Consider the following 26,255-nt stretch of genomic DNA (forward strand, 5'->3'; position numbering starts at 1 on the left):
CCTAGTTTTATTAGAGATGATTTAGACTTTCTGAAATATTTACCAGAACACATAGAAGATCATGAATCTAAACTAGTCACTTTCGATGTAGTAAACTTGTATTCCAATATTCCCCACGATCTTGGATTGAAAGCTGTGATATTCTGGTTGGAAAAAATGCCAGAAAAGATAGACAAACAATTTCAACATAATTTCATAATAAAATCGCTAAAACTTATTTTATACAACAACGTATTCTACTTCGACGGAAAATACTATTTCCAGAAAAAAATGCTTTTTAATTCTACCAAAAGAAATTGACACGTCTGATTTTTTAAACGAACTTAATAACTTGCATCAAAGTATACAATTCACATATAATGAAAGTGAAACTGCTATGGCATTTTTGTATATTCTTGTTTTGAAGTTGGGGAAATATTATTTCTACAGATTTATACTGTAAACCTTCTGATACACACAACTATTTAGATTTTAGATCATGTCATCCTAAGCATACTAAAGTTAACATACCATTCAATTTAGCGTCAAGAATCATTACTATCGTGAAAAATAAAGACTTACAAGAAAAGCGTCCAACAGAATTAAAATTACAGTTAAAACAACAGAATTATCCAGATGTACTGATACAACATGGAATAGGGCAGGCTATATGTAAGGGACCAATTAAGACCACTGATCGTCAAGACACTTGTACTTCCGCCCATGATGTTATCCCTTTCGTTTCAACCCACAATCCCAGAAATACAAACATGTTCCCGGTTATAAATTCTTGTAAAACAATCTACAAAAGAGTGAAAGAATGAAGAATGTATTACAAAAGAAAAGAATTATAAACAGTAAAAGACAGCCGAAAAACTTAAAACAAATTTTATCACCCTCCAGATTTGATATGAAAGTGGACATTCCGTCTGTAACAAAATGTAACAGAACCAGGTGTAAGAAATGTCCTTCAATTATCGAAGGTATCACAATTCAGTTTACAAATGGCAAAAATTTCACAGTAAAACAGAGTATGACCTGTATAACTAAAAATGTAATATATAGTATTATTTGTCCAAATTGTCAACAATTTTATATTGGGCAAACTAGAAATGAATTAAACTTACGAATGAATTTACATAGACAACAATTTAATACAGAGTCACTTCGTTTTCTTAAGGTGAATAAACATCTACATGAGTGTTCAGGGAGAAAGTTTAATATATTAATACTTATTTATTACCTCCCTTTATAGAATATTTACCCTATGTATTTTTGTAGAAATTCAATACTTCTTATAGAGAGAGTAAAAGAATATTTCATTTGCAGCGCAACGTCGTATTTTTACGTTTCCCGCACTTTTATAACGTTACGTCATTGTTATATTTGTTATGAATATATTATACGTTACTGTCTGAAGATATGTGAAAACATTTGAAAGCGCTAACAGAAATAAACGTATAAAAAATTAACGAACTTTGTACTCTGCATTTCCCAAAACATACTTTTTTTATACATGAGATCCACACAAAGAATCGAACTTTTATATATATATATATATATATATATATATATATATATATATATATATATATAATATATATATATATATTATATATAATATTTTTCTTTCTTCTGCATTTAGTATTTTTTTCTATTGTCATTTATTTATGGAAATGATTCATGCTTTGACAAAACTAGCGTGACAAGACCTATTAAAATTATAAAATGGAAATGTAAGATTTGTTCAGACGTTTCTTTGTTTGCTTTTAGAAAAAGTAAAAAGTCGAGCATTGACCCCATCCGGCGGTGTCTCTTGTTAGTTTACAATATTACTTGTTCCTTGTCATGAAGAATACATGTATTTATATTCAAATGAGCGATTTTAGAGTCATCATGGCCCTCTTGTATTTGAAATTTATCATTGTTAGATTATATATCCTTTGTTCCTACTAAAGTGCATTGCATTTCATAAGAGCAGTCTTGTTTTTTTGGGTTTTTTTAGCTCTTAGGGCATATGCAGATGAAGCTCATACAGAGCATTGCACCATCAGTTTTGAAAACACAACATCTGTCAGTCATGAACATGGTCAGAGGAAACCAGACAGTCTAGAGACATGTGTTGATGGCGATGAAACATCTTCAATGATTAACAATTCTGTTACGGCTTCACCAAAACACCAAGGGCATGGACATTCTCATGGGATAGATGCTATACCAAACTCTGTTGCTTCAGTTGCTTGGATGGTCATCCTTGGGGATGGGATACATAATTTTTGTGATGGTCTGGCTATTGGGGCTGCATTTATTAACAGTATCACTGGTGGATTTAGCACCTCTGTTGCTGTATTTTGTCATGAGCTGCCACATGAAATAGGTATTCTACTCTTAATCCATAATACAGTTACATAGATAAGAAATATTGTTTGCATAATTATTAATAAACAGATTAACTTACCTTCTTTGTGCAAGGGGTACTGTAATATGAGATTCATCACTTGAAAAACAGGTCATATTATTGTTTCACCCCTGGTGGTGTGTCAAGTTTCAATCCATTCCCTGATAGAGATACCAGCTTTCACATAAAAACTTAACCACAGGGATGCAAACGCCGACAAATGGGTGACTGCATTAGCTGGAGTATTCTGCGAATAGCCAAGCTAAAAACAAACAAGAGCACCACATAGGCATGGTGATTTTTATGCCACCGCAGCATCTGGGATGAGGTGGCATATAGCGATTCACCTGTGTGTGTGTTTGTGTGTTATATAGATTATATAGTGAACTTAAAAAATCTTCTTGTTAAAAACCACTAGTCCAATTTCAACGAAACTTGGCAGGATTGATCCTTCGGTGAAGGGCTTCCAAAGTTGTTCAAAGAATTTCATTCCATGCAGAAATCTGGTTGCCATGGCAACCAAAAGGAATTATAAGAATAAATTCAAAAAATCTTGTAAAGACCCAAAACACTTAGAGCTTAGATATTTTGCATATGGCATTGTCTGGTAGACCTCTACCAAGATTGTTCAAATTATAGCCCTGGGGTCAAAATCGGCCCAGCCCCGGGGGTCATTGATTTTCACTATATGTACATATAGTAAAAACTTAAAATACCTTCTTGTAAAGACCAAAAAGGCCTAGAGCTTAGATATTTTGCATAAGGCATTGTCTGGTAGACCCTTACCAAGATTGTTCAAATTACAGCCCTGGGGTCAAAATCGGCCCCGCCCTGGGGGTCATTGATTTTCACTATATGTACATATAGTAAAAACTTAAAATACCTTCTTGTAAAGACCCAAAAGGCCTAGAGCTTAGATATTTAGCATAAGGCATTGTCTGGTAGCCCCTTACCAAGATTGTTCAATTTACAGCCCTGGGGTCTTAATCAGCCCCGCCCCGGGGGTCATTGCTTTTCACTATATGTACATATAGTAAAAACTTAAAATACCCTCTTGTAAAGACCCAAAAGGCCTAGAGCTTAGCTATTTTGCATAAGGCATTGTCTGGTAGACCCTTACCAAGGTTGTTCAAATTACAGCCCTGGGGTCAAAATCGGCCCAGCCCCGGGGGTCATTGATTTTTACTGTATGTACATATAGTAAAATCTTAAAATACCTTCTTGTAAAGACCCAAAAGGCCTAGAGCTTAGATATTTTACATAAGGCATTGTCTTAGCCCCACCATGTTCCTATAAAATTATGCCAGAGTTGTTCAAATTTTGCCTCTAGTGTCAAAATTAGCCCCGCCCAGGGGGGCCATAGGTTTTCCTTATATGTATGTAGTAAAAAATTAAAAAATCATTATCTCTAAATTTACAAAGGCTAGAGTTAAGATTTTTTGCATGAAACATTGTGTAGTGAACCTCTAGCAAGATTGTACAAATTATAGCCCTGAGGTCGAAATTGGCCCCTCCCCCAGGGGTCATTGATTTTCACTATGTTAATATAGTAAAAAATGAAAAAAAATTCTTGTCTGAAGGTACAAGGCTTAGAGCTTTGATATTTGGTATATAATATCATCTATGTGTCCTCTACTTAAAGTTGTTTCAATTATGCCCCTAGTGTTAAAATTGCCCTGCCCCAGAGGTGATAGTTTTCCTTATATGTATAAAGTAAAAACTTGAAAAATCTTCTCTGAATTGACAAAGGCTAGAGGTTTAATATATGGCATGAGCCTTTGTGAAGTGAACCTCAAGATTATAGTCATGGGGTCAAAATTGGTTCCGTCCCTGGGCTCATTGATTTTCATTATGTACATATAGTAAAAAAAAATAAAAATATTTTTGTCTGAAGGTACAAGGCATAGAGCTTTGATATTTGCTTTATAATATCATCTATAGGTCCTCTACCAAAGTTGTTCAAATTTTTCCCCTTTTCTCATTATGTACACATAGTAAAAACAGAAAATAAAACAAATGTTTTCTGAATGGGAGAAAGCTACAGCTTAGATATTTGACTTGAAATGTTGTTTGGTGGACCTGTATCAAGATTGTTTTAATTAAACCCTTGGGTCAAAATTTTGTCTTGCTCAAGGGTACAGTGACCTACTTTCTTGTTCTTTGATGTACAGCAATGAAATTTTGACCATGTGCACAGTTTTAGTTGTAAAATTGAACTTTGATATCAGGTGACCTAGATTTTGATGATGTGACCTACTTTCTTGTCCTTTGATGTACAGCTTTGAAATTTGAACCATGTGCACAGATTAAGATGTAAAGTGAACTTTGATATCAGCTGACCTAGATTTTGACAAAGTGTCTTACTGTGTTGTCCTTTGATGTAGTCATGAAATTTAGGCTGTGTGAAATATGACCTTCACCACTAAATTCACTAGACTCAAGTGCATTGATATATTCCTACTCTGATCTTTTATTGGATTAACACTAGATTTAACCACTAATCTGATAATAAGAATTAGATAGGTCAGGGATCTATGCATTATGACAATCTAAAATTGTATAGAAACAAAAAAAATCTGTTCCTACGTAGTGTTGTATTAATGATGTGGCATAGCATTTTTCTCAAATGCAATCTTGTTTATCTCCATGCAACTGACTGAAAACAACAATAATATTTGTTTTTAAATTATAACAAAGGGCAACATTGTCGCAAAATACGCCCGTCACAAAAGCTTTTGACAGAGATCTGGTCATTATAGATATACATATAGGAGATATGTTATGGGCAATTTTTGACAATATCTGGATATTTTATAATCTCTAGTGACCTTGACCTAGCAAATATGAAAGTGACATTATGCTCATATTTTCATAGTCAAGTTGAGCTGAATTTATTTTATATTTCAAAAGATTGACTCTCAAAATGGTCTTTGACCAACAGCTGATATTGGAAAATGTTTAAATCTCCCTAAACTTAAAAGACTGCCCCACTTTCCCTTTTTATTTTTATACGTTAAGTAATCTAATTATTATACATGAATTTGTGTTAAAAGGCTTTTGTTTTAGAAACTTTTAAATTTAAGGGGATTATGGCAAAACGAAATCTTATTTTGATCTTCACCCATTCACTCATAATGGCATAATGTCTCTTTAACCTAAATTACATGTGTCACAGTTGTAGTCATGATAGTCATAATTTGTGTTACAATCCATCAATAAATGATGACTAAATGGTCCCTGTTCTGTTTTGTCTTAACTTTAACCTCTCTATGTTACCTTGAATTTGGTAGCAGGGACCTGGATTATGTGCGCAATAATTGGCCTCAAAATGTTGAAACTTCATACAAATGTTCACCACTATGAGAGGCATGAAGCAGGTTGCTAGGTCAAAGATCAAGATCACAGTGGTCATTGAAAAACGCTTGTTCGGAGCAAAAATTTTACATGCATAGAAGGATTTCAATATAACTTGGCACAAATGTTCACTATTGTTAGGCGGAGTGTAGTGTGCAAAATTTAGGTCCTTTTTATGCCACCGCAGCATTTGTATAGCGATTCACCTGTGTGTGTTTGTACATGTGTTCTATAGATTATAATTATAGTCAACTTAAAAAATCTTCTTGTGAAAAACCACTAGTCAAATTTCAACCAAACTTGGCAGGATTGATCCTTGGGTTAAGGGCTTCCAAAGTTGTTCAAAGAATTTTATTCCATGCAGAAATCTGGTTGCCATGGCAACCAAAAGGAATTATAAGAATATATTTAAAAAACTTCTTGTAAAGACCCAAAAGGCCTAGAGCTTAGATATTTTGCAAAAGGCATTGTCTGGTAGACCTCTACCAAGATTGTTCAAATTATAGCCCTGGGGTCAGAATCGCCCCCCCGGGGGTCAGTGATTTTCACTATATGTACATAAAGTAAACATTTAAAATACCTTCTTGTCTGCAGGTACAAGGCTAATAGAGGTTTGATATTTGGTATATTTTATTATCTATAGGTACTCTACCAAAGTTGTTCAAATTTTGCCTATAGTGTCAATATCAGCCCCGCCTGGGGGTCATAATTATGTCATATAAGGTTTTCCTTATATGTATACATGTATATTAAAATCTTTAAAAAATTTCTTCTAGCAATTGACAAATGCTAGAGGTTAGATATTTTGCACGAAATATTGTGTAGTGAACCTCTACCAAGATTGTTCAAATTATAGCCCTGGGGTCAAAATTGGCCCTGCCCCGGGGTCATTAATTTTCAATGTGTACATATAGTAAAAATAAAAAAAATCTTATTGTCTGAAGGTTCAAGACTTAGAGCTTTAATATTTGTTATATGATATCATCTTTAGGTACTCTACCAAAGTTGTTCAAATTTTGCCTCTAGTGTCAAAATTAGCCCCGCCCCGCGGGGGCATAGGTTTTCCTTATATGTATATAGTAAAAAAGTTAAAAAATCATCTTCTCAAAATTGACAAATGCTAGAGGTTAGATATTTTGCATGAAACATTGTGTAGTGAACCTCTACCAAGATTGTACAAATTATAGCCCTGGTGTCAAGATTGGCCCCACCCCCGGAGTCATTGATTTCATAATGTACATACATGTATATTAAAAAATTACAAAAACTTCTTATATGAAGGTACAAGGCTTAGAGCTTTGATATTTGGTATATAATATCATCTATGGGTCCTCTACTAAAGTTGTTTTAATTATGATCTAGTGTTAAAATTGCCCAATTGAATTGACAAAGGCTAGAGGTTAAATATTTGGCATGAGACTTTGCGAAGTGAACCTCTACCAAGATTGTTCAAATTATAGCCCTGGGGGTTAAAATTGGCTCTGCCTGGGGGTCATTGATTTTCATTATGTACAAAGTAAAAAAATCTTTTTGTCTGAAGGTACAAGGCATAGAGCTTTGATGTTTGCTATATAATATCATCTATAGGTCCTCTACCAAAGTTGTTCAAATTTTTCCCCTGGTGTCAAAATTGGCCCTGCCCGGGGGCATTGATTCTCATTATATACACATAGTAAAAACAGAAACTAAAACAAATGTTTTCTGAATTGGAGAAAGCTACAGCTTAGATATTTGACATGAAATGTTGTTTGGTGGACCTGTATCAAGATTGTTTTGAATTAAACCCTTGGGTCAAAATTTTGCCTTGCCCAAGGGGACAGTGACCTACTTTCTTGTCCTTTGATGTACAGCAATGAAATTTTGACCATGTGCACAGTTTTAGTTGTAAAATTGAACTTTGATATCAGGTGACCTAGATTTTGATGATGTGACCTACTTTCTTGTCCTTTGATGTACAGCTATGAAATTTGAACCATGTGCACAGATTAAGATGTAAAGTGAACTTTGATATCAGCTGACCTAGATTTTGACAAAGTGTCTTACTGTGTTGTCCTTTGATGTAGTCATGAAATTTAGGCTGTGTGAAATATGACCTTCACCACCAAATTCACTAGACTCAACTGCATTGTTAAAAAATCTGTTCCTACACTACTTTTTAGTGTTGTATTAATGCGGTGGCATAGCATTTTTCACAAATGCAATCTTGTTTTTTGCTCTTTCCAACCTATTTTAGGGAAGTAATGAGTATGTTTTTGTCACAAATGTCTAAATTTGTTAGCATAGTCCAGGCGGCTTATTATGCTCCCCGAAAAATTTCGGGGGAGCATATAGTCGTCGGGTTGTCTGTCCGTACGAACCCAGAGATACTTGTGTGACTTGAAGAACAATGGGTAACAGTAAATTCTTTTTGATCCTATTCATTCCGTTTAAACTTGTGTGTCTTTTTTTAAGCCTTGTGTGACTAAAAATGGCCAAAAAGATCAAAGGAAAAGTCACATAAGTACCATTTTGTAAGTATGTCTGTCCGTCCGTCCCTACGTACGTCCCGAATTTGTGTCCGGTCCATAACTTTGTTATTTGAAGATTTTTAAACTATTTCACAGAAATGATCACCAGATTAAGACGATGTGCCGCGCACAACATTTGGGTCACTACCTTGAAGGTCAAGGTTACAGCATGACCTTGCTGCAAAATTGTGTCCGGCCCATAACTTCGTTATTTGAAGTCAGATTTTACATCTATTTCACAGAAATGATCAACATATTGAGACGACTTGTCACGCTCAACATTTGGGTCGCTACCTTGAAGGTCAAGGTCACAGCATGACCTTGAAACAAAATCGTGTCTGGCCCATAACTTTGTTATTTGAAGTCAGACTTTACAACTATTTCACATAAATGATCACCATTTTGAGAGGATGTGTCATGCGCAACATTTGGGTCGCTACCTTGAAGGTCAAGGTCACAGCATGACCTTGCAGCAAAATCGTGTCCAGCCCGTAACTTTGTTATTTGAAGTCGGATTTTACAACTATTTTACAGAGATGATCACCATATTGAGATGACGTGTCTCATGCAAAATTTGGGTCGCTACCTTGAAGGTCAAGGTCACAGCATGACCTTGCAGCAAAATCGTGTCCAGCACATAACTTTGTTATTTGAAGTCCGATTTTACAACTATTTCACAGAAATGATCCCCATATTGAGACAATGTGTCGCGCGCAACATTTGGGTTGTTTTTACACTTTGAAATTTGTCTGTGACATAACTCTGACACTACAAGAGGTATACCTTCCTGTGTCCAAAACCTATTCTGGGAGCATCACCCGGTTCAACCGGCTCTTGTTTGAAACCCTTACATGATAAGGGGATATATTAACCCCCTTTTTAAAGATTGCACACCCTATTTTCAAAATTAATGTACGGTTGTTTTCATCACTTTGCCGGTTTAGGACAGGGCAAGTAAGCTTTGTGTTAGTGCAAGTAATTGCACGACAAGACAACCAAATTAAAAAATTTATGCCAAGGCCTGTCTTGAGTCAATATTGGCCACACCCCTGGGATCACTTAGTTGATATAGTCTTGTATGAAAAAACACATTTCAGTTTAATTTTGTGAAACTATAATTTTAAGAGTCAAGATATTTAGTGTGTAGCCTTACCTGCAGTCTTTGTTGAGATATGCTTTCCAGCGTTGGTTCTGGTATGTCGAAAACATGCAATGCATGTGAAAAAATTGTCACTTAACAGACTCAAAATACAAAGTTTTCACAAAATCTGACTGCAAAATGATGCTGAACATTCAAACAAACCCTTATTTAAACATTTTAGAGATTTGGCTCAAAATGAAAGAATTGGCTCTCAAAATTCCATTCAAGCTTTATATATGCTGATTAGATATATGCTAAGGTGATCTTCAAACTAGGGATCACTTCCATTGGATAACCAGCCTCATGCAAGAATGCAGGTACTTTGGCTTTAGGTGGAAGTCCATGTTCAATTAACTAATGTGTTTGATGATTTAAGGTGACAACAACAATAGACTTACTGTCTAATGCTAGCACTGAAATTGCTAAAAAAAATAATCAAATACATAAAAATGGTGGTGCTTAGTGAAACTGTAAGGATTAATTTCCTACGGGTCATACCTAACATGGAAACGCCATGCTGTAAATTTTCAACATTTCGCATATGAAAGTGTTTAAATCTTGTTAAGCTCTCCTGTAATCTTTAGCTAACCTGAGCTGGCTCACAAATACAAGCCCAAATATGGAAAAACATTCTAAAGACTACTGTTTCTATTCAAATATCCTAGAAATTTGTCAGAAATGTGGTTTAAATGATTTCTTGGTCAAGTTTGAGTATGGGTCATATGGGGTCAAAATGCGAGGGGCATTAATAAAGTATTTATCAGTGTGGCGCTTTAGTCATAGATGTAATATTTCTAAGGAAATTGTTAGACCAACCCTTCAAAGTATTCCCCTTCGCATTGGATGCCCTCTTCCAAGCGCCAAATCCAATCGGAAAATGCTTTTCGGTAGGCCTTTTCGGTTATAGTGCTGAGATTCAAAAACGGGGACCTCATGTAGTTCTTGATGTAAGGATTTAACCAAAAATTGCATGGAGCAAGATCTGGGCTGTTTGCAGGGTGTGGTAAAGTCTCAATGCTATTGTCGCTAAGATACGACTTTACCACCACTGACTTGTGGGCAGGTACGTTGTTATGCAGGAGTTTGATTCCGCGTTCGCCGGTACGGGGACGGGCTGTACTATAGTGACTAACAACAGCAGAAAGAACTGAATCTCGATAAAAGATTCCGGTAACACTCCAGACCTGCCTTATGGTAAAGGAATTCGAGCCACCTTTCCCTGGCAATCAAAAAATAATACATACATAATGCATTTTGAGGTGCGAGCTCTACGGGCAATTTGGGGCCGTTCGTCATATTCACCGACCCACACCTTATTTTTTCTTTACCATCAGGCTCATAAAAATAGACCCATGTTTCATCACCAGTCACAATGTCATTCATACGGTTTTGGTCAGCATTTTTGTACCTTTTTGCAATTTGCACACGCTCCCGTTTTTGGTCCTCAGTGAGAAGGTGGGGTATCGACCGGGTGCAAACCTTGCGTAACTTTAACATGCGAGTCAATATTTGAAAAACCGATGATGAATTAATGCCACATAAATGACCTATCTCCTCCACTGTACAGCGGGCATCATCTTCAACAACTTTTTTAACAGCAGCAATATTTTCGTCAGTCATTGTTGTGACTGGATGACCAGGACGGGCCTCATCTCTTGTAGTCTCTCTATCGGAGGTAAAAAGTCGAACCCATCTTCTAACTGTTGAATACGATAGGGCACTATCCCCATAAACCTTGCCTAAGTCTGATTTAATATCAGGTGCAGCAACACCAAGCAATGCGCAAATTTTACAATGCACTCTTTGCTCGTCTTGAAACTTGTTCTCTTTTTCTGCCATTTTCAACTGCAGTGTACCTGACCATAGTCAATTCAAGTGAACATTACGCTCACTGCATAGGTATTTCACAGTTTCCTCGTGCATATAATTGTAGAGGACAGTCTTACCTTTCCAAACATGTATAATATGTACCAATTACGCTCAAATTAACGGTAAAAATTCACACTGATTAATACTTTATAAATGCCCCTCGTACTGGAAAAACCTTTACACTCTAGAGGGTACTGTTTTGGTCCAAATATCCTGGAAATTGGTCAGAATGGTTGTTTAGTTGATTTCAAGTCAAGTTTGAATATAGGTCATTTAAGTTCAAAAGCTTGGTGACAGTCCATATATGGAAATATCAAATTTGACATATAGATACATCACAGGACTAAGCAGGTCAAGTTCAAATTAGGCTATGGTTCAATGATGTTGGACAAAGTTATCCGTCTTTAACAGATCCCCACTCTTAATTTTGTGGAAATGTATGTATAAAGTTGAAATCGCATGTGCAGGTATTTAACCAGAAATTACAAGTCCAGTTTGAATTTGGTTTTGGTCCAATGATTTCCACAGAGTTATCCTTCTTAAACTTAGAAAAAATAAGAAATTTTCAGTTTCTGCTTTAACTTCGGTAGGAATGTTTGCCCGAGGCTGACATTGCATAAGCTGTTATTTTACCAGAAAATACAAGTCGGGTTCAATTTGGTCATGGTCAGATGTTTTTTGACAGTTTTCCCCCTTGAACTTGGAAAAGATTTAAAAATTCACAATTTCTAATCGTTATCTCTACTACAAATATGCAATTTGCATGAGCATATTGTGAAAAATGGCCATTCTCATTGAAAAGCCTCCTGTTACAAGTTCAAACTGCTATAAAACTATGAAATATGTTCAATACTGATGAAACTTGGCACAGGCACAAATGTTGACTGAACCATAACCTCTGTAACAGCATGCTCAATCTTTCTTGTTACCATGTCAATGGGGGGACATCTCAAAATTGCCAAAAATCACTATTTTGCATAGTTTTTTTTTCCATCAAAATTGATTTCAAAGTGCTGCAACTTCTCAATGCATTGAGATAGAGTAAAAGGCCATTTGTAGCCTGTCACATGTCCAAAATTTTCTTGGCGATGAGGGGGGCTGCCGCCCTCTTTAAACTCCCGAAACAGAAGGGGGCACATTCCCCTTCTGGCAACCTCTTGATGTACCTTTTTAGCTCACCTGAGCATGCTCAGGGTGAGCTTTTAGGATCGATGATTGTCCGTCGTCCGTCCACAATTAGTTCATTAACACTCTAGCGGTCGCATTTATTCCTCAATCATCATCAAACTTGGTCAGGATGCTTATCTAGCTGATAGCTCGGATGAGTTCGAACATGGGTCATCTCGGATGAAAAACTAGGTCACCGGAGCTAAAAATAGAAAAACCTTGTTAACACTCTAGCTGTCACATTTTTGCCTAAATCATCATCAAACTTGTACAGGATGCTTATCTAGTTAATAGATCGGATGAGTTCGAACATGGGTCATCTCAAATGAAAAACTAGGTCACCGGAGCTAAAAATAGAAAGACCTTGTTAACACTCTAGCGGTCACATTTTTGCCTCAATCATCATCAAACTTGGTCAGGATGCTTGTCTTGGTGATAGCTCCAATGAGTTCGAACATGGGTCATCTCGGATGAAAAACTAGGTCACTGGAGCTAAAAATAGAAAAACTTTGTTAACACTCTAGCGGTCACATTTTTGACTCAATCATCATCAAACTTGGTCGGGATGCTTGTCTAGGTGATAGCGCGGATGAGTTTGAACATGGGTCATCTCGGATGAAAAGCTAGGTCACCGCAGCTAAAAATAGAAAAACCTTGTTAACACTTTAGTGGTCACATTTTTTAATCAAGTGTCATCAAACTTGGTCAGGATGCTTGTCAATGTAATTTCACGGATGAGTTCGAACATGGGTCATCTCGGATGAAAAACTAGGTCACAGGAGCTAAAAATAGAAATAATTTGTTAACACTCTAGTGGTCACATTTTTGACTCAATTGTCATCAAACTTGGTCAGGGAGCTTGTCTAGATAATTGCTCAGATAATTTCGAACATAGGTCATCTCGGATGAAAATCTAGGTCACAGGAGCTAAAATTGAAATATCTTGTTAACACTCTAGTGGCTACTGCTTTGATCCAAATATCTTGTAAATTGGTCTGAAAGTTTGTTTTGATGATTTCTAGGTCAAGTTCGAATATGGGTCACCTGGGGTCAAAAACTAGGTCACACTGCCAAAATATAGAAAAACCTTGTTAACATTCTAGTGGTCACATTTTTTACTAAATTATCATCAAACTTGGTCAGGATGCTTGTCTAGGACATTGCTCAGATGAGTTCGAAGATGGGTCATCTCAGATGAAAAACAAGGTCATCGGAGCTAAAAATAGAAAAATCTTGTTAACACTCGAGTGGCTACTGTTTTGATCCAAATATCCTGTAAATTGGTCTGAAAGTTTGTTTTGATGATTTCTAGGTCAAGTTCTAACATGAGTCATCTCGGATGAAAAACTAGGTCACATCGCCCAAATATGGAAAAACCTTGTTAACACTTTAGTGGTCACATTTTTGACTCAATCATCATCAAACTTGGTCAGGATGCATGTCTAGGCAATTGCTCGAAGGAGTTCGAACATGGGTCATCTCGGATGAAAAACTAGGTCACCGAGACAAAAATAGAAAAATCTTGTTAACACTCTAGTGGCTACTGTTTTGATCCAAGTATCCTGGAAATTGGTCTGAAAGTTTGTTTTGATGATTTCTAGGTCAAGTTCGAATATGGGTCACCTGGGTAAAAAACTAGGTCACACTGCTCAAATATGGATAATCCTAGTTAACACTCTATTGGTCACTTTTTTGACTCACCTGTCATGAAACTTGGTCAGAATGCTTGTCTAGGTAATTGTTCGGATGAGTTTGATGGGTCAGGTGAGCGATCTAGGGCCATCATGGCCCTCTTGTTGATAGTGAGCGGCGCCGAAAATGTGATCACTTTTTTATTAACATTTCTCAAAGGAAAACATGTGTTTGGGGCCCAAACAGGACATTTTTTCACTATTTTAGGCCTAAAAGTGGGGGGGCGGGGTTGAAAGTGCGTTGTTTCGCGTACATATGAGGTAAAGGGTTGAACTTTAGATAATTGTTCTTCGTTACACTCACATTATGTATGGCAATGTTCATAAGTCTAGCATCTCAAGAGTTATCTCCTCTTAGTTTAGGAATTTTGCTTTTAAAAATGTTATATTCTGCTAACAACCAGGGATGTTTAAAGATTTACCCTCAGAGTCTGTGTCAGTTGGTCTGTCTGTCCATTTCTAAAAACTATTTCCTGAGATCACTTTTAAAGACATTGCACTTTTTCCAACAAATTTACTAAAAATAGAGAAAAGTTGAAACATCAGTTATACATATTCATCCTGAGAAAATTGGATCTTTTGATTATCTGTTCTATAAACATAATAAGGGAAACTTAACACATTACTTTGATACAGACAAACTAAGAACTCAAAAGATTTAAGTTTATTCATGTCTTTCATTCATTCAATGACCAATGTCCCTTCAGAATGTTACTGGGGTTTTAACTGGTAGGGGACTTATGGATTGCTTGCAATACTATGATTATTGCTTGTTTCCACTGATACTCATTATGCAGGTGGGTAAGAGTGTAAAATAGAGAAGTTTACGTAACTTATAAGTGAATTTGTGTTCTCAACAAAAAGATGTTTGTGTGAGAACTGATAAGTGATTATTAATGTTTCAAAAAATACATACAATTGTAAGAACAACATAAACAAACTTTCATTATTACACTTATGTCTTTAATGAGTTTCAATTGTTAAGAAAACATATTATGGTTTTGTGCAAGCTTTTAAGGAAATGTCTTTATTTCAGGTGATTTTGCAATGTTATTGAGAGCTGGTATGTCACCAAAGCAAGCTATTATTTACAACTGTCTCTCATCCATTTTGTGTTTTGTTGGTATGTTGATTGGTGTGGCTGTTGGTAACCTAAAAGGAGCCAGTCTATGGGTATTCTCTTTGGTTGGAGGAATGTTCCTATACATTGCTCTTGTGGATATGGTATCAGAATTTCTACTTTCCTTTTATAATATGAAAATGCGACACAATATTTTTAGGCTTACCTGAGCACAACATGCTCATGGTGAGCTATTGTGATCCCCCCCCCCCCACTGTCTGTCGTTGTGCAGCGTGCATCATCAAAAATTACTTTAAACCACATCTCCTCTGAAACCAATCCTTGCACAGTAACCAGAAAAACCCAAAGAGCTAGAGCTTAGATATTTAGCATGAAACATCTTCTAATGGGTGTCTACCAAGTTTGTTCAAATCAAAGCCCTGGGGTCAAAATTAGCCCTTCTCTTGGGGGTCATTGATTTTACTTATATGTAAAAAGTAAAAAAAAAAGATCTTCTTTTAAAAAAACCAACAAGCTAGAGCTTAGATATTTAGCATGAAACACCTTCTAGTGAGTGTCTACCAAATTTGTTCAAATAATTTTTTTTTAGGGGGGTGGGGGTGGGTCTCGGAGGCATTGATTTTCCTAATATGTACACATCTTTTGGAACTGTTGTTTTCCCTTAGCATTAGCAACCAGGAATGTTTTTACACATGCACTATTTCAGATATTCTTCTTCCTACAAATGGTATATATTTGAAAATTGTTATTTTTTCACATTTTAATCCCCTTCCGCGTAGTAGGGAGGGGATTATAGGAATGGCCTCTGTCTGTCAGTCAGTCCTTTCTTCTGTCCGTCCATCCTTAACACTTTCTTGTCTGCTCCATAACTTTTAAACCGCTGAAATTTTGTTGAAATAACTTGGCACAAGTGAATACCATAATGAGACGATGTGCAGAGTGCAATAATTAGGTCAAAGTCGCACTTAAAGGTTAAATGTTAGAAGTCTACATTTCGTGTCCACTCCATAACATTTAAATGGCTGCAATGTTTTTAAGATAACATGGCAGAGATGATCACCATTATGACACCATTGGCAGAGCACAATAATCAAGTCACAAGGTCAGGGTCACACTCAAAGGTCCAATGTAAAAACATCTATTTTTCATATCCGCTCTATAACTTATTAACAATTCAAAGGTTTTAAAATTACTTGGCACAAATGATCCCCACCTTCACACAATCTGCAGATCTCAACATCCAGGTTGCTTCCACCAAGGTCAAGGTTATATGTTTTCTATAACTTATGACTTTATGGAAGATTTTAGATAATTTGGCTTTAAATGAAAAAAATAGTTTGTGCAAACGAATTTGGAATTCAATATTGTAACATCTGAAATTTTGTCTGCATACGGGGGGGAGGGGGGGGGGGGCATCCATGGCGTGATGACACATTTCTAGTTTATAAAATTTCACATATGACATTGATATTGACATGATATTGAAGTCATTCTTAATTATGATATTTCAATCATATTTGTTAATTACATACTTGAATAAAACTTTTTTTCAAAACTGACATTCAAGTGTGATTTTGACCTCTAACTTACCTTGACCGTCATGGATTGCTTAAGTTACAGCGCCTGAACTATGTTATTAATTACTATAGACAAATTTGATTCATACTGAGGCAATGCAACACTTATGACATGTTTAAAAATTATACCCCTAAAAACTAAGTTTAAAGGGGTATATAGGAGTCAGCTTGTCTGTCGGTCCACATCATGGTTTAATAATACAATAATGAGGTATTGTAATCAAACTTGGTATATAGCAACCTTATGTGTGGAACCCCCGGTTGGTATTGCACTTGGACCCCCTAGGCCAAGGTCAATGTAACTAAAAATAGAAAAATGGTTTCTGGACAATAAGTAGAGTTAGGAATGAGATATTGTAATCAAACTTGGTGTAAAACAAGCTTAAATGAAGGACCCCCTTTGGTCAAGGTCACCATTACTAAAAATAGAAAGAATGGTTTCCGGACAATAACTAGAGTTAGGAATGAGATATTGTAATCAAACTTGGTGTAAAGCAAGCTTATATGAAGACACCAGTTGGTATTGAATTTGGACCCCCTGGGGTCAAGGCAAAGGTAACCGTTAGTAAAATTAGAAAAATGGTTTCCGGACAATAATTAGAGTTAGGATTCAGATAATGTAATCAAACTTGGTGTATAGCAAGCTTATATGAAGACCTGAGTTGGTATCGCATTTGGACCCCCTGGGGTCAAAGTAAAGGTCACCATTACTAAAATAGAAAAATGGTTTCCTGGTTGTGATTGCAATAAATTGAAATAATTCTTTGTACACAGTTGATATTTTATTTGCTATAGGTCCAGTTCAAATTTTTATTCAGACCACTTATTTTTAGCTCACCTGAGCAATGCTCAGGGTGAGCTATTGTGATCGCCCTGTGTCCGTCGTCGTGCGTCGTCAACTTTTAACATAAACAACATCTCCTCTGAAACCAATGACTGCACATCAACCAAACTTTACAGAAATGATCCTTGGGTGGTCCCCTTTCAAAGTTGTTCAAATGGTTCCGGTCTGTTGCATATGTAGGTCACAGGGCCAGAAAAGGATTTCAAAAAACACAAAATTAAAAAATCTTCTTGTCTGAAAGTACATGGGCCAGAGCTTTGATTTTTGGTATATGGTATCATCTATGGGTCCTCTACCAAAGTTGTTCAAATTTTGTCCCTAGTGTCAAAATTGGCCCCGCCCCGGGGGGTCATAGGTTTTTCCTTATATGTCTATAGGTAAATCTAAAAAATCTTCTTCTCTGATTTGGCAAAGGCTACAGATTAGATATTTGGCATGAAACATTGTGTAGTAGACCTCTATCAAGATTGTTCAAATAATGGCCCTAGGGTCAAAATTGGCCCCGCCCTCGGGGGGTCATTGATTTTCATTATATACATATAGTGAAAACTTGAAAAATCTTCTGGTCTGAAAGTAAATGGCCTAGAGCTTTGATATTTGGTCTATGGTATCATCTATAGGTCCAAAACCAAAGTTGTTCAAATTTTGTTCCTAGAATTAAAATCAGCCCCGCCCTGGGGGTCATTGATTTTCCCTATATGTATATAGTAAAAACTTAAAAAATCTTCTTTTAAAGAACCCAAAGAGCTAGAGCTAAGATATTTAGCATGAAACATCTTCTAATGGGTGTCTACCAAGTTTGTTCAAATAAAAGCCCTGGGGTCAAAATTGGCCCCGCCCCAGGGGGTCATTGATTTTTGCATATAGTAAAAACTTAAAAAAATTTCTTTTAAAGAGAGCTAAGATATTTAGCATGAAACATGTTCTAATTGATGTCTACCATGTTCGTTCAAATAAGAGCCCTGGGGTCAAAATTGGCCCCGCCCCGGGTCATTCATTAGTTAGACTTTTTTTTTTTTAGATATATACATATTATATATATACATACATATATATATATATATACATATTATATATATATATGTATATATATATGTGTAATTTATATATATATTATATATATACAATATACATTCATACATACATATATATATATATATATATATATATATATTGCATTTTTTGGTGTGTGCGTATATATGAAATATATATATATATATATATATTACATATATACACACACCAATAAATGCAATATATATATATATATATATATGTATGTATCTATATTGTATATATATATATATATATATATATATATATATATATGTATATATAGGTTTGTGAAAAAATATTTGCATCTACAAAATACCTTTCAAAAACACTGGATCCAAAGAAGGATACAAGAACGTGGAAAAAAAACAATAAATTTGGAGAAATTTATTTTTTATTTATTGAACGTTTATTTTCTCCAAATTTATATATGTATATATATATGTATATATATATATATACACATACATACATACATACATATATATATATATATATATATATATATATATATATGTATATATATATATATATGTATGTATGTATATACATACATTAAAAATCTTCTTTTAAAAAACCCAATAAGCTAGATCTTAGATGTTTAGCATGAAACATCTTCTAATGGGTGTCAACCAAGTTTGTTCAAATAAAAGCCCTGGGGTTTAAACTGGCCCCGCCCCGGGGGCCTATATACAGGTGAGCGACTTTGGGCCATCATGGCCCTCTTGTTTAGAAAGTCAAGGTTGCTGGTGGGGTTATTAATTACCTTCAGTGATAGGTCTAGTTAAAGTATGACTGATCTGTAAATGAGTGGCTATCAAGGTCAAAAATTTTTAATTATAGCTTGTACAAGAAAGTGATATTTCTTTGGATAATTATTTACTACAATATTCGTCCTCTAATACTTGCAGTGACTCTTGTTAATTTTTTTACATATTTGATATTAACATATTTTTGTCGAGCCTGCTTGCAGAGAGCTTAACAAGTTGTGACAATGGCGGTCCAGTGTATGTTCGTGCGTCCGTCGGGATTATGCTTGTCCAGGTCGTAACTCTATCATTAGTATGCAGTATTTCAAATAACTTACCTCAATTGTTCTAAATAATGTAGCAAGAACCGGGGCTCTTACTACTGTTCGGATAATGCTTGTCTGAGTAGTAACTTTGTCATTAGTAGGCAGAATTTCAATTAATTTAGCACAAATTTTCACAATAATGAGACGGCATGTCCTGGACAAGAACCATGTGGCTAGGTCAAAGGTTAAGGTATTACTTTAAGCTCAAATGCAAGAAAAAAAATGTTTCAAACAGCTTGTCCACACCATAACTCGATCACTAGTTGGTGGAATTTCAAATAACCTGGCAGAAATGTTAAACATCTTAAGATGGTGTGTTGCCCGCAAGAAGTGTGTGGTTAGGTCAAAGGTCAAGATCATATTTTAAGGTCATATACAAATACATCATGAGATGGCATGTTCCCATGCAAGAACCGTTTGACTAGGTCATACCTCAAAGTCAGATGTGGGCATTCAGTTACATAAGTGGAATTTTGGGGAGCACCAAGGCCTTTACCTAGACATTTTATGCTCAGTCTGGGAAATTTTGTATCGTAAAATTGCTTAGTTGTGAAAAATATTTGGTACCTTTCAAACCTCTTTTATGCTCTTTTGGCATTGTATTTAGAATTGTGCAAAATTGTTTATTCCAACCAATCATGCAAAGCATAAAAAATTACATTTAAATTTGACAATGAAATGTGAGAAATTATCTGTCTGATACCATACTGGAATGAACTTAAGCAAATTTGTCAGTTTTGATATTGAGAATTTCAGTTTGATTGGGATTTTTTTTTTAAAGATTGGGAAAAATTAGCATATTTGCCATTGCGAATGTGTCTGCCCCAGGTAATGTGACCTGGGAAAACATTGAGAATAGGCATGGCATCTACCACCTTTATTAGCTCACCAGAGCTGAAGGCTCAGGGTGAGCTTCAAGTATCAAAGGGGGATACTCTGGCGTCTGTCGTCCGTCGTCATGCGTGAACAATCGTCTTCTCCTCTGAAATCACCAAACTTTGTCTGTAGCATTGTTAGGTAGTCTTTTATCAAGTTTGCTCATATTTATTTGATTGGCCCCTTTTAGGGGCAGCTAAAGCTAAAAATAGAAATACCTTTAAGTGTCTCCTACAGAAGTAATGGATGGATGATCACAAATTTTGTCTATAGCTTTCTTAGGTAGTCTTTTAAGGGGTCAAAAAAACTAAATATAGTAAAACCTTTGAACATCATCTCCTACTGAAATATTTGATGGATGATCACCAAACTTTGTCAGTAGCATTCTTAGGTAGTCTTTTATCAAGTTTGCTAATATTAATTTGATTGGCCCTGTTTAAGCTAAAGCTTAAATGCCCCAGCTCATGGCATTTCTTCAACTTATAGTTTAAAGATATTCTATGCTCAAATTTAATATTAGAAAATACAGTAAACTCCGTTTATAATGAACTCATCGGGACATTCAAAATCTGTTCCTTATATCCGGAGTTCCTTGTAAGCATATAGCATATTAGTTCCTTGTATCTGGAGTTTTTTATAGCGAACAGATTTACATATAACGAAATGATTGTTTACCATCGTCCACCATTTTGAAGAGTCATTTAATTAAGAAAAAATAGTCATTTATTTCCATTTTAGACGCAATACCCGAGAGCGTACTTTTTGGAATTTGAAAATTCTTTGCTATTTAAGTTTAAGTTTTACTCCCTTTCTCAATTTCTCATAAAATATCATATTTTGTTTCTAAACTCAGTGCTTTTAGTTTTCTTTCCATGAATAAGAATAAACAAGATTTTTTATTTTTCCATCTTTTTTATATTGAATATCTTCTATTATATTTTAAGGGTGACTTTTACTAATGAATGATATAGATTTATTTTCATTTCAATCAAGCGTACTTTGTAGTTTTAAAAGGATTATGCTTGCAAGCATGCGTGATTATGTTGAAACCCGATTATAAATGATCATAATTATTTTTCCCGAGCAATCTATTAGAAAAAAATAATAGAATAAAAGGAATGACCATTTTATCTTGGTGACAATAACTCATGCTAAAATATCCTAAAAAGAAAACTAGTACGTAATGCTATTCAAATTCATTTAAATAGACGTATTGAAGTACATACCACAATAAACAGTACATTTGGCCGAGTTTTAATCCGTGTCAATGAAAACGAAAGTTGAAAATGCGGGATATTTTGGAGTTCGTTATAAAAGTGTAATTATCTGTACTTTAAATTAAATTGGTACTAAGAAATGAGTTCCTTTTAAGCGATAATTCCTTATAACCGTGTTCGCTATAACCGTATATTTTTATATTAAATAAAGAAGGGCAAAATTCAGGCCAAAATAAATTGTTCCTTATAACCGGAAATTCGCTATAACCGTGTTCGCTATAAGTCAAGTTTGCTGTATTGACAATGGATACACAGTCTCTTTATAAATATAAAATAAACGTGTTTCTATTTCACACAAAGTAGATATGTTATGTTTTAAACTCTTCACACTAAAGATGGTCACAGTATAAATATAATGATAGTGTCATTAAAAAAACTGTTTTTTTTTTTTTTTATTTTTTTTTATAGAAAAGAGCATCTTTACTTGGCCTATAATAGGATATGCAGCTTCCCATACATAGTTTATTCATTCTTTTATCCAAAGTAAGAATTTCATACATTTCAATGGCTTGGGTCATGACCTGTTTATGATGTGTAAATATCTTTCAGCTCTTGAATTCAGACATCATATTGCATCATTGTAAGGTGAGATGTAGGTCATTAACCAGGAGAAAAAATAGGCCAAAAGAAACATAAAATTTGTTTCTCCTGTACCTAACTAACAAAGATGAGTTTGTATGCTCAATTATTTTATTAAATTTTGTTAAAAATTGTAATTTTTTCATTTTTTTTTTTTTTGGTTCAATTGGATTTAAACTTGGAGAAAGCACATTTCAATAAATTTTGGGACATACTGTTCTGCCTGAGTTACATGTGAATAATTAAATTTTGGCATTAGTTGAGCTGTTTTTGATATTTTTGAGACCAGGAATGTAATTTCTGATGCAAATTGAATTAAGATATCAACTGACTACTTTTGATATTATTATTTGATATTTTTTTACCTATTTTGTCGTTATTTGATGTACCTGCTGGAAATTTGGACAAGGGCTTTAATTTCTGATCCTGAATTGAATTTTGATATGAACTGGCCTGCATGTACTTTTGATATATTTGATATTGCTTTACCTACTTTTTTTGTCTTTTATGTACAGACTTGAAATTTGGACCAGGGGTGTAATTTGTGTAATTTTTGATGTTGAATTCAATTTTGATACCAGCTGACCGTTTTTAGGTATTATTGACACCATTTGACCTACATTCTTGAATACTTTCTTTTGACATTCAGATTTTAAATTTGAACCAGGTTTGTAAATTCTGATGACGAAATGAATTTTGATATCAACTGACCTACTTTTGATATTTTTGATATAATTTGATCTTCATTCTTGTGTTTTTTGACATACTGACTTGAAATTTGGACTAGGGGTGTAATTTCTTATGCTGAATTTAATTTTGATATCAACTGGCCTACTTTTCATATTTTTTACAATGTTTGACCTATTGTTGTTTTTTTTAGGTACAGTTATGTTACCATACAGAATGTATAAAAAATTTGTTGTCCCAAACTGTAAACTTTAAACATCTACACCTTACATGTTTTGCATGTGACATTTTGTGTTTTCATTAAAAAAATTATCAAAAAATTGTCCAGTCAAAATTAATCCTGCTCTAGTGGTCATTTATTCTGCATTTATTCTACACAGTCTCATAGGAACACACTTGCAACATACATATTTTTAACAAAGCTTTTCCAAAATATTAGGGGAAATTATTTCAATTTATGTAGTGAATAATGAAATGATGGGTTAGATGAGTGATCTAGGGCCATCTTAATGGCCCTATTGTTTATTATGAAGAAAAAAAGCTAAAACAATCAGTGTTGTGAAAGTATATTACTAGAGGGGCAAGTTAAAATTGAGCTGAACTTGCCGAAAGAGCTGGACTTGCCTTTCAGCAAGTTCTGTTGAAAAATAATTTCCAACACTGAAAAGCAGTAACTGTTGTTTCTGGTGAGCGACTCAGGGCCAGGACCATCATGGCCCTCTTGTTGATATGTCTTGTCATTGTAAAGTTATTTAATGTAGGAGAACTTATTTTATTGTGTTAAAAGTATGCTATATATGAAAAGACGGCTATTTATGTTAAATATTTATTCTATAAATTTTAGCTCACCTGTCACAAAGTGACATTGTGAGCTTTTTTGATCACAATTCATCAGTCTGTAAACTTTTACTTAAAATCACATATCCTCATAAACCACTAAGCCATTTTCATCCAAACTTCACAGGAATGTTCCTTTGGTGGTCACCTTTAAAAATTGTTCAAAGAATTTAATTCCATGCAGAACACTGGTTGCCATGGCAGCCAAAAGAAAAAACTTTAAAAATCTCTTTTAAAAAACCCCAAAGAACTAGAGCTAGATATTTGGCATGGAACATCTTCTAATGAATGTCTACCAAGTTTGTTCAAAGCCTTGGGGTCAAAATTGGCCCCACTCCGGGGGTCATTGGTTTTCCTTATATGTATATAATAAAAACTGAAAAAAATCTTCTTTTAAAAAACACAAATAGCTAGAGCTTAGATATTAAGAATGAAACATCTTCTAGTGAGTGTCTACAAAGTTTGTTCAAATAAAAGCCCTTGGGTCAAAATTGGCCCAGCCCTGGGGGGGGGGTCATTGATTTTCCTCTTTTATATATATAATAAAACTTAAAAAATCTTCTTTTAAAAAACCCAAATAGCTATAGCTTAGATATTTAGCATGAAACATCTTCTAGTGTCTACCAAGTTTCTTCAAATCAAACCCCTAGGGTATAAAATTGGCAACCAGTATTGTTTTTACACATGCACTATTTCAGATGCAAATATGAACTTAGTTTAAGATTTAGATTTTATAACTGCTTCTGTTTATAGTTTACAATATTACTTGTTCTTAATCATGGAGATTTTTATATTCAGGTGAGCGATTTCAGGGCCATCATGGCCCTCTTGTTTCTTTGAAGGAAGTCACAAAGGTTTAATAATATCCTTTATTTCAATAGTTACCAGAGTTGTCGTCAGTGGAAACAAAGAAGGGAGAGCATCCATTATGTCATCTTCTTCTACAGGGCGTAGGCATGTGTACAGGAGCAGGGATTATGCTGACTATAGCTCTCTTTGAGGGGGATCTTCTGACAATACTGGATTAAGTGATGTAAACTACAACATTCCACAATGTAAAAACTGGCATCTTGTTATTCAATCTCGAGTCAAAGTAGTGAACTTTTTTTGCTGAAGTTAGTTGAAATAAAGTGCATTTATTAATTGTCCTTAAAAGGACCTTAAAATAAACAATAAAGTTTAATATGTTTAGTACTATTTACATCACCTGAGCACAAAGTGATCAGAGGTTAGCTTTTGTGATGGCAGTATGTCCGGCGATCATCGTTGTCCACAATTTCTTAACAACATCTCCCAAAGCTCCTAAATCGCTTGATGGATTTTGACCAACCTTTACCTGAATGATTCTTAGGTGGTCAGCTACAAAATTTTATAAATTATTCTAATGTCTAATGCATATGTTGTGGTGATGAAAAAAATATGTTAATTAGGGTTTCTAAAAATAGAAGCAGGCCTCTATCCCACTTGGCACCATTGTTGTAGTGTTGAAAATTAAAAGCCTTGTGTTTTCTATAAATAGAATTTAGTTACCTATTACCTAATATTTACTTTATTGACAAAATGTACTTTAAAATTAACTGTTTGTAATTAAGCAAAAATATGGTAATCAAAATAAACTAGTGATTAGATTTAAACCAGTTGAAAGTTGTTAAAATTGTAATAACTGAAAATATAAAAAATAACCTTAATGATTCTGTGCTGTTAAACTAATTAACCTAAATAGTAGCAAGCCCTGTTTTAATATATATCAACAAAAATAAAGATCTAATAATTCAAGATGGCTGCCACTTAAACAAAGAAAAGATATTAATTGATCTTATTAATCCTGTAAAAAATAATACTTACAAATTTATCAAAAATGTTTCAGTGAATTTAGATAATCTCTAAGGTTCATTTAAATGCCAAAGTGCCTAAAATAAATTAAATAATTAAATCATCAACCTTAGAGAGCTTTTAGAGATGTTACTTTTCCAAAAATTTGCAGCAGAATGACAAAACTGTTTGAGATGCTTGTATAAATGGACTTCTGAATCCCAGAGGGAGCTAGCATCTACCTACAGATGGCACTGTATGTAACATCTTATCTGATTGGTCAAATTACAGCTAATCAGAATTTACTTAACAAATACTCTAGGCTTATCAGTTCTTTACATAACTATTCTAAAAATAGATTAAGATCCATGGAAAATTTTGCAACAGTATCAATCGACCATGATTATAAAAATAATAAAGTTTTACAAAATATTTGTAACAATAAAACTAG

The 26,255-nt window shown here is 34.6% G+C and overlaps 1 protein-coding gene across 1 annotated transcript in view; it reads left to right on the forward strand.

Moving 5' to 3' along the window:
• Positions 1-25,175, forward strand: part of LOC132718130 (zinc transporter ZIP10-like) — a 116,121-nt gene extending 90,946 nt beyond the window's left edge. The window contains exons 8-10 of the mRNA XM_060701754.1: positions 1,985-2,356; positions 15,143-15,330; positions 24,874-25,175. Of these exons, the coding sequence (XP_060557737.1) occupies positions 1,985-2,356; positions 15,143-15,330; positions 24,874-25,020 (707 nt within the window). The 3' untranslated portion in view covers positions 25,021-25,175. The remainder of the gene's footprint in view (positions 1-1,984; positions 2,357-15,142; positions 15,331-24,873) is intronic.
• Positions 25,176-26,255: the final 1,080 nt, after the last annotated feature.

The sequence above is a fragment of the Ruditapes philippinarum genome, unplaced genomic scaffold, assembly GCF_026571515.1.
Source record: "Ruditapes philippinarum isolate M1 unplaced genomic scaffold, ASM2657151v2 ctg56_1_1_1_1, whole genome shotgun sequence".
In the NCBI taxonomy this organism is placed as follows: Eukaryota; Metazoa; Mollusca; class Bivalvia; order Venerida; family Veneridae; genus Ruditapes; species Ruditapes philippinarum.